This window comes from Eurytemora carolleeae, unplaced genomic scaffold (assembly GCF_000591075.1).
Source record: "Eurytemora carolleeae unplaced genomic scaffold, Eaff_2.0 scaffold476, whole genome shotgun sequence".
Classification (NCBI taxonomy): Eukaryota; Metazoa; Arthropoda; class Copepoda; order Calanoida; family Temoridae; genus Eurytemora; species Eurytemora carolleeae.
In genome coordinates this window covers 63103-73280 of record NW_019396367.1, presented here as the reverse complement: position 1 = coordinate 73280, position 10178 = coordinate 63103, and the positions used below count along the sequence as shown (strand labels likewise).

At 37.4% G+C, this 10178-nt stretch overlaps 1 protein-coding gene across 1 annotated transcript; it reads left to right on the top strand.

The window, feature by feature from the left end:
* Window positions 1-311: 311 nt before the first annotated feature.
* LOC111701823 (leucine--tRNA ligase, cytoplasmic) lies at window positions 312-10113 on the top strand. The gene is made up of 11 exons (XM_023473265.1): window positions 312-433; window positions 1052-1170; window positions 2758-2907; window positions 3063-3157; window positions 3384-3506; window positions 4189-4381; window positions 4711-4805; window positions 5076-5387; window positions 5745-7370; window positions 7907-8046; window positions 9835-10113. The coding sequence occupies exons 1-11, from the start codon at window positions 415-417 to the stop codon at window positions 10029-10031; spliced, it is 3069 nt and encodes a 1022-aa protein (XP_023329033.1). The 5' UTR covers window positions 312-414; the 3' UTR covers window positions 10032-10113.
* Window positions 10114-10178: the final 65 nt, after the last annotated feature.

Here is a 10178-nt window from a genome sequence, read left to right as displayed (position 1 = left end):
GTGTTATTGTCAAAAAAAGTACCAGTTCTTGGCATATTTTACCCTTAACAGAAATAACCCCCCCGCACCCCAACGTCAAAATCATGAGAATGAATTCATCTCCATTCAACCTGGAGATGAAGAGATCAAACCTGGATATAAGAAAAAACTTTTTTCCATTCGAGTTGTTAAAGGCTGGAACCAATTGCTTGAGGCAGTTTAAAGGTTTATGGCCCTTTATGCTTTTATAAACAGTTTTGACGAGCATAAAAAGGCAGCCATGGGTCCAGCTACTTCATTCTTGCTTGATGCAGGACTTTGGCGGAAAAACTATCAACGTAATTTTTATCACAGGATGTTGAGGAAGTGGTGGAGGAAAGGAAGAGTGATGAACCGATTATCAAGGATAAATCTAAAGGAAAAAAGAGCAAGGCAATGGCTAAAGCTGGAACAGGTTATTAAAGTTTTTAATAATTCAAAAATGTTTTTTTTTTCTCTCCTATTTTTGTTTAATTCAGTAATTTAATCACTACAATGCATATTTAACTACATGCAATGTCGATTGATATCTTTATTTTAACACGAATGGATGGTGGGGGATGGGGGGGGGTGGCAACAGGGAATAAGAATAAAGGGAAGGGAAATGGCGCTGGTCTGGCATGAGAAAGCCAGTCGCACTGTTTTGCAGACGAGTTCCTTATTACGCACGCACACTCTTTTGGTTCAGACACACAACATGACTAAAGTCAAGAAAATTGCAGAATAATTTGTCGCTAATAACAATTAAGCTTTAATAACGAGTAGTTTATGTTGACTTGAATTTATAAATAATGTATTGAATTGAATTAAACTTATTTTTAGCAAACAATGTACTTTCTTAGACTGTACAACTATTCAGTTCCTTATCACACACGCACACTCTTTTGATACACAAACATGACGTTTCTGCCCCCTGGATGCCAATCCTTTGAAATGCTTAATTAAATCATAACTGAAGTTAGTGAATAGCAGTTGAACTAAGTTTGTATAGTTGTACATATGAGCAGATAAGCATAAATATCAATATTTGTAGGAAAGTATCAATGGCAGATTATGAGATCCCTGGGACTCCAGGACGACGAGATTAAAAACTTTGCTGATGTCAATCACTGGCTTCAATACTTTCCACCCAAAACAGAAGCAGACCTCAGGGTGAGCAATTTATGCAATATAAATTCTTCAGTTTAGTATCCATCCAATCTATTCTCTCCAAATTTATTATCCAACATCCATCCTCTAAGTTAAGTATCCAACCTCTCTAGGTGTGTATCCATCCTCCAAGATTAGTATCCCTCCTTAAAAAGCTCACTTTATGATAAAAACTGAATTTTAGAAAACATTTATTCACAGATTTCATTCCTCATTTCAGCTTCAAGAACATTCTAGACAATAAAAAAGTTAATAATTGATCTAGAAATCACAAAGGAATATTTCAGAAATGTCAATAGACTCAATAACAAGTTGCTTTATGATCATAATCATGGTATACAGGATGCTTCAAAAGTACTAAGATCTCCCCGGCTCAGTAACATTTCGTCTAGTACACTTTCGTCTAATAACATTTGGTCTAAGTAACTTTTAGTAAGTAAATTGTTCTAAAACTACAGAATTGGTTTAAGTTACTTTAAGAAAGGAGTAAGTAACATTTTGTCCAAGTAACTTTTGGTATAAGTACTTTTTAGTAAGGAATTCGGTCTAAAACTAAACTGCCTAAATGAGATGGTTCCGTGAAGTAGTGCGTCTACAGAAAGATGTAACAATCTTCTTTAGAATGTGAACCTTGCCCCATATAAAATGGTTGTCAAAAGTACTTCATCACTCCCATATTCATTCATACGCTACTATTGGTCTATGGTTGAGTATCTTATTAATCCCGCCATTGAGTTCCTCCCAGTTCAACGTGTTTTAGAAGAGCGGAGAATGTCTCCTATAGAAATTGCGGATTTCTTGATTTTATTTCACGGGTTTTCTCTTTTTTTTTTGCAGTGTATATATAAAATAACGTAATATTTTTTTCAGGCCAAATTACTTACTAAAAGTTACTTAGACCAAAAGTTACTTGGACCAAATGTTACTTAGACGAAATGTTACTTCTATACCAAATGATACTTAGACCAAATGTTACTTAGACCAAAGGTTACTGGACGAAAATGAATTAGACAAAAGTGAACTAAGACGAAAGTGTACCAGACGAAATGTTACTGAGCCCCAAGTTTAGCATCCAACCTCTACAAGTTTGATATCCATCCTCTCCAAGATTAGCATCCAACCTCTAGAAGTTTGATATCCATCCTCTCCAAGATTAGCATACAACCTCTAGAAGTTTGATATCCATCCTCTCCAAGTTTAGCATCCAACCTCTACAAGTCTAATATCCATCCTCTCCAAGTTTAGCATCCAACCTCTACAAGTCCAATATCCATCCTCTCCAAGTTTAGCATCCAACCTCTACAAGTCCAATATCCATCCTCTCCAAGTTTAGCATCCAACCTCTACAAGTCTAATATCCATCCTATCCAAGATTAGCATCCAACCTCTAGAAGTTCAGTATCCATCCTCTCCTAGTTTAGTATCTAACCTCTCCCAATTTTAATGTACAACCTCTCCCAAGTTCAGTATCCAAACTGTCCCAAGTTTAGTATCCAACCTCTCCCTAAGTTTGGGAGAATATAATGTCAAAAAATGTCATCTGGATCCTGGACCCTTAGCACTGTTATTGAAAATAAATGGTTTTTTAAGGCTATGGGTCTTCGCGTTGATTGGCGTAGAAGCTTCATCACGACCGACGCAAATCCGTTCTATGATTCCTTCGTTAGATGGCAGTTCATTAAGCTGAAGGAGAGGAACAAGATTAAGTTTGGAAAGCGCTACACCATCTATTCGCCCAAGGTACATATTCTTATCTTATATCTTATATCTTATATCTTATATCTTATGGGAAGATTGTGGAGAATTAGCGTAAATATGAAAAATCTTGTCTTTCAAATTCCATTTATTCTTGCAACCAATGTCCAGTACTGTTAGGATGTATGTAATTTGTTTAGGACGGACAACCGTGCATGGATCACGACAGGAGTTCAGGAGAAGGAGTTGGTCCACAGGAGTACACCCTTGTAAAGATGAAGGTCATAAAACCCAGGTAGGATTCTCCAGGAGTAAACCCTCGTCATGATCACCTACCGGGTTTTCTTTTAAAATGATGTTTTGGATTTTAACACTAATAAAATTATATTATATATATATTATATTATATGTATAATCTAGTATGCATGGCATCCCTAAATGATTTTTTTCTGTGAAATTTTTAAAGAATACTACAAAAAAAATCCATGTTTTTTACTTAATTCTATTAATTATTTTTGCAGTGGAGTACTGGAGAAGTATAGTAAGGATGGAGTCTACCTTGTTGCAGCTACTCTTAGACCGGAGACAATGTACGGACAGACAAACTGCTGGGTCAGGCCGGATATGGCGTATGCAGCATGCAGGTCAGCTCATCCTTCGTATATAAATCTGGATGTATTTCGGAACCATTTATACATTTATACAGTATACACTGTACTGTGAATGTATTCTCTAGACCTTGCTATATTCTTTAAACCTTGATATATTCTCTAAACCTTGATATATCCTCTAAACCTTGATATATCCTATAAATCTTGATATATCATCTAAACCTTTATGTATCCTCTATACCTTGATATATTCTCTAAACCTTGATATATTCTCTAAACCTTTATATATCCTCTATACCTTGATGTTTCCTCTAATCCTTGATATATCCTCTAATCCTTGATATCTCCTCTAATCCTTGGTATATTCTATAAACCCTAATATATTCTCTAAATTTTGCTAAATTCTCAAGACCTTTATATATCCTCTAAATCTAGATATATTCTCTAAACCTTGATATATCCAATAAGCCACTAAATGTTCTCTAAATCTTGATATATCCTCTGAACCTTGATATATTCTTTAAACCTTGAAGTGCTCTAAACCTTAATATATTCTCTAAACCTTTCCTTTTTACCTGTCATAGAGTCGATGCTTGGGGTATTTTGTCCCAATACTGATGGATTTTCTTTTGACCCCGAAATAGTATTGTATTGAGAAGTGCTCTAAACGGGTATGTTTCCTCTAACCTTATATTAACCATATTACCCTGTTTAGGTTGAAGAGTGGTGAGGTGTGGGTGTGTACTAAGCGTGCTGCTAGGAACCTCTGCTACCAAGGGTTCATGAAGGAGGAAGGAAACCCTTCAATCTTGCTGGAACTGACAGGACAAGATATTCTAGGACTAGCTCTCTCCGCTCCTCTAGCTCATTACAAAATCATCTACACACTGCCTATGCTAACCATCAAGGTACACCAACACTACACTAGACAGAATGAGAAAGTAGAATTTATGCGACATTACTTTGTGACCTCGTAGCTCCTAGTTTTTATTTTACGTATAAGTAAAAATAAACTACTCTATTTGGCTACATGCTAGAACTTTATAAGAACATTGATTGAAAACCTGTAAGACTTTACGCAATCTAACTTGAAATTTACGTTAAGTTGAAGTTCTAGCTTTTTTACGTTTTAAGATTATATTACCGATTTATTGATTGATTGATGAATGATTGATGGGATGATTTATTTAAAGCTTTTTAAAATATTTCAAAGTTTTAATTATTACTTTTTGAATAGGACGACAAGGGTACTGGTGTAGTGACGAGTGTTCCTAGTGATAGTCCGGACGACTGGGCCGCCCTCAGGGACTTGAAGAACAAACAACCTTTCAGGTGAAATAGTTTGTCGTCTATAGCAGAATTTTTATGCTTATGACTTATGAGAATGAGATCTGCAAGAAACTTTTGTTTTCAATCCCGTATTGCTTAGAGTTTGGTATTCTTTGAGTTACTGAAACTTCTCCGATATGGACTATTTAGTCAGAGTTATGGTATTTTGATGCCGCTTCCATTTGGTGCAAGTCAATTTGAGTTTTGTTGTTAAACACATTCTGCAGTAAAATTATGAATTGAAATGTAATTTTTAAACTGTTTCCTTAATAGGGAAAAGTATGGACTCACGGATGAGATGGTTCTTCCCTTCGACCCTGTTCCCATCATTAACATCCCTGACTTCGGCGACCTCGCTGCTGTCACCGTCGTCGACAAGTTAAAAATCCAGAGTCAGAACGACCGGGACAAGTTAGCGGAGGCGAAAGAGATGGTTTACTTGAAGGGGTTCTACGAGGGAACTATGGTGGTTGGGGAGCACAAGGGGAAGAGTGTACAGGACGCTAAACCTTTGATAAAGAAGGAACTGGTGGATATGGGGTCTGCTGTCACCTATATGGAACCAGAGAAAACTATCATCTCAAGGTAAGCAAATTCATTTCAAAATCTTGTATTGCTGTCTCGACATGGAAATGTTGCTCGATTCTGCCCTTTCTCGCTAATTTTTATTTTTTATTCTGGATTTGGTTTTACATAATTTTTATCTTTAAATCATTTCAATTTGAATTTCCATGTTTAAAAAATGACTTCTAAGTTTAAATTGTCTAAAATGCATTTCTTTAAAGTTTTATTTTATAGATCTTTTTATACTTAACTAAATGTAATAATGTTTTACCCTCATGTAAAAATTGAGTCATAAATTCTGAATAAGTAATATTTTAAAATGTTAACATTCTAGATTCCCGATTTCAGGAGGTTTTAACTAAATGAAAATTATTCTAGGTCCCAGGATGAGTGTGTAGTTGCACTATGTGATCAATGGTACCTGGATTACGGTGATGCTGAATGGAAGAAGGGAACCAAGGAGGCCCTGGACAGGATGAACACCTTCAGCGACGATGTGAGGAAAAATTTTGAAATGACGCTGGGTTGGCTCCAGGAGCATGCTTGCAGTAGAACGTACGGGCTTGGAAGTAAAATGCCGTGGGATGAATCCTGGCTGATCGAAGGATTGTCGGACTCCACCATCTACATGGCGTACTATACCGTAGCTCACCTTCTCCAGGGGGGGACCTACGACTCTAGTAAGCCTAATGTTCTGAATATCAAGGCTGAAGAAATGAGCCTGGATGTCTGGGACTATATTTTCCTGAAAGCTCCGTTCCCTGCCGAAACCAAGATCCCTAAACAAGCCTTGGATAGATTGAAACGTGAGTTTGAATACTGGTATCCTTGTGATATCCGTGTATCCGGGAAGGATTTAGTTCCGAACCATCTCACGTATACGATCTACAATCATGTCGCAATGTGGCCGGATACTCCAGAGAACTGGATCCAGGGTATCCGAGCTAACGGTCATCTTCTTCTCAACTCGGAGAAAATGTCCAAATCTACCGGAAACTTCTTGACCCTGAGTGAGGCGATCAACAAGTTCTCGGCGGATGGGATGAGACTGGCGTTGGCAGATGCCGGGGACTCCGTCGAGGATGCAAATTTTGTAACATCTTCCGCCGATGCTGGTATCCTCCGCCTTTACACCTTTATTGAATGGGTGAAGGAAACCCTGGCGGATGAAAGTTTAAAAAAGAGAACTAAACCAAACTTCCACGATGATGTGTTCTTGAATGAAATGAACTTGAAGCTGGCGCAGGCGCACGATGCTTACGATAAACTGTTGTTCAAGGAGGCCTTGAAGACAGGATTCTTTGAACTGCAAACTGCTCGAGATAAATACCGTGAGCTGTGTGGGGAGGATGGTATGTGTCGGGATCTTATCCTCAAGTATATTGAATGGCAGTGTATAATCCTATCTCCTATCTGTCCTCATGTATGCGAGCATATCTGGGGTTTACTGCGTAAACCGGAATCTATCCTCTCTACTGACTGGCCTAAGGCCGCCAAGGTTAATTTGACTGTGATTCAACAGTCAGAATACCTAATGGAGGCTGTTAGAGATTTCAGATTGAAGCTGAAGGCTGCCCTAGCTCCGCCCAAGGCTAAGAAAGGTCCCGCCCCTGCTGCAAGTGAACCTCCAACCCACTGCACTGTGTATGTAGCGAAGTCCTACCCAACCTGGCAGTGTACTATTCTGGACACCTTGAAGGAGATGTACAAGACGGGGGTCCCGGACAATAAGGCAATCAGTGTAGAGATGGGTAAACTCCCGGAGCTCAAGAAGTTCATGAAACGCGTCATGCCTTTTGTTGCGTTCATGAAGGAGAAGGTTGAGAGTTCCGGGTTGTCTGCTCTAGAGAGTTCCCTCCCCTGGGACGAGATGAAGGTTCTCGAGGAAAACCTAGAGTACATCGTCAACAGTCTGCAGTTAGAGGGTTGCAAGCTATCCTGGAGTACGGAGCTAGGAGAGAAAGGAGAGGATTGTAAACCTGGACAACCTCTAATAGCGTTCAGGTAATTTCTACCAAGCTACCAAGGAAAATAAAACTAAGGAGAGGGGGATAGGGTTTGTTCACATTCTACTGCAACGAATTACGACTGTGATGAAATAAGTCATATTGTCATAAAACAATTTTTAGTAATCAGTAATTGCTCATGCTTGGTCCTCCATCCCTACTCAGGGATGCCAAACCTTGTCTACAATCACTGTTATAATTTACAATAAAACTAGTTTCTTAATTGTCCTAATACGTCATAGTAGTAGAATATATTCCCCTCTCCTTAATTATAATCTAATAGACTTTTATTAAACTTATTTATTAGAATAGGACAAATCCGTCATATTTTTCTGTTTTTGACTTCTTAAAATTTGAAAGCTGCAGCTTTTAGCAATTTTATAATGATTTAATTTTGAAGCCTCCATTATTATAATAACGGTATGCTGACATTATTTTAGGACCTAATTCTTCCAAATTCAGTCTGTCAATATTTGCTAAAATAGTAAAACCAGATTTAGGAAAGAATGAAATAAAAATTTGATTTTTGTTTAGGTCGGAGCCAAGTGTAAAGATGACCCTAACCAACAACCAGCCGCACTCTGGTCTGTTCAGCCTAGATTTAGGAATCCTAGACGGGGACACTGTCAACAAGATCACCACCAGGCTCTCCAGAACAGAGAGAGCTGTCAAAGGTTAAAAACTAAAAACATTTTTACTTTTTCATTCTTATTTAATTTTCCTTAAGGGGCGGTATACGAAATTTAATTTTCTTAATGGGGCGGTAAACGAAATTTAATTTTCTTAAAGGGGCGGTAGACGAAATTTAATTTTCTTAAAGGGGCGGTAGACGGAATTTAATTTTCTTTAAGAGGCGCTAGACGAAAGGGTGGGTGGCAATTCGACACTTTGTGACACCAAATTTTGTACAGGCTGCGTTAGGTCCTAATAATTGAGATAAAAGGCTGAAATTTTGCATGCAGCCTCTAATTGTGGCCATCTACATTGACCACGTAGAAAATTTTAGATCTAAGGTCATCCTCTATGAACTCGGAAAATACGGAAAAATACCACTTTCACTCTAATTCAATTATAATAAGTCAATACCCAACATCCAAACTTATTATAAAAATTGTAGTCAATCCTTGGATGTCAGGTATTCGTAAGCGGGGCATGGCTCAAATTTGGTCGTGTGGCTTGGCGCTTCGCAACTACAAAAAAGAGTGCATTAATCTTACATTCGGAAGGCCAGGGCTGAAAAACCAGAAATGGAGAGGACTTGAAACTCCGATCCACAACTGGAGCCTTCGGCCATCCCTACAACTTATGATATGATTTGATAATCAGACATGTTTTCATACTTTTTGCTGCCAAATAAGTCGAGCGCTGATATTGACACATATATCCAACCTCTATTTGACCTCCCTTCGATAATGACCTCCAAAAATGGTCAAAATATTAAATCATTGAAAGTAAGTCATGTGAGGTATCAAATCATAGGTTTTTGGGAGTTACAGATTCCATTCTGATACCCCTTTTGACCTCAGATGATCCTGGAGGCATTTAACCTCCAAATATTAATGACCTCCTGAGGTCAAAATATGAAATCAATGAAAATGAGTCATACGTTTCAAATCATAGGTTTTTTTGTGTTCTGATTTTATTTTGGTACCCCTTTTGGAACTGGGATAGTTCTAATGGTCGCTGACCTCCAAATATCGATGATCTCCGTAAGTCTAAGGATAAAATCAATGAAAATGGGTCATTTTATATATCAAATCATTGTTTTTCTGAATCCAATATTTAACTTTTTTTGAATCTGAGAGTAAAATTTTTAATTGTTTTAACAATATAATAACATGCTTGCTGGTAAACACTGTTCAGGTGCGCAGAACTGGCAGATTACTTCTCAGTTTTTTCGTGGATTTTCTTTATTAGACTTAGAAAATTAAAATTGAAAAGATATGTATAAAACATCTTAACTAATCTTCAATTCTTCTAACCATTTAAAGGAAACAACATCCGTTTAAAACTTCTCTCTGAGGCATGAATTTCTTGTTGATTCAGGGTTATCAATATATAAAAGTTAACCACATAAAAGATTTGATATCTAAGGTCAAAAAGGGGTATCAGATTTCATTGATTTCATATTTTGACCTCCGGAGGTCATTAATATCTGGAAGTCAAATGCCTCCAGAATCAGCTGAGGTTAAAAAGATATCAGAATGGAATCAGAACTCCCTAAAACCTATGATTTGATACCTCACATGACTTCGGTAGACAAAACTTAATTTGACTTCATTTATAGAGTGGAATGTCCGATTGAAAACGATACCCTTAATAAGATTTGTGGATTAGGAAGGAATTCATGGAATACCTATCATTTCTTTGAAAATTGATCATTTTCAATTATAATACATATCTATCATCTTTTAAGAACGTCATTTCCTTTATTTTTTTCTAAATTTTTTTCTTGTTTATAGACGGCAAGAAGATATCTCTATACCGCTGGACGGATTCAACTCTGGGTCCCAGGAAAGTACCAAACCTTGAGAATCAGCTCCAGGGTCTCACGTTGATACCTAGCGAGGCATCCTTCTCAGTAGATCTAACGAAAGGCGTGGTCAGCTGTGATGGAGTGGAGCTGGGGGCGGGGATTGTTTACAGATCCATGGATTAGTTGATTGTTATCATTTTGCAAATATATAAATAATACAAACAGCAAAACAATGTTTTTAAGAACACTTGTGATAATATTTAAATCTGAAATTGGTTTAAACTTCTATTTTTTACTTTTTCTCGATTCCAATTCAAAACTGAGAATCTT

Bases quoted from the DNA above. Each gene is read 5' to 3' on its own strand.
- LOC111701823 (XM_023473265.1), top strand. The intron at 3,158-3,383 runs GTAGGATTCTCC...TTATTTTTGCAG, and splicing joins ATGAAGGTCATAAAACCCAG to TGGAGTACTGGAGAAGTATA. The intron at 7,371-7,906 runs GTAATTTCTACC...ATTTTTGTTTAG, and splicing joins CAACCTCTAATAGCGTTCAG to GTCGGAGCCAAGTGTAAAGA.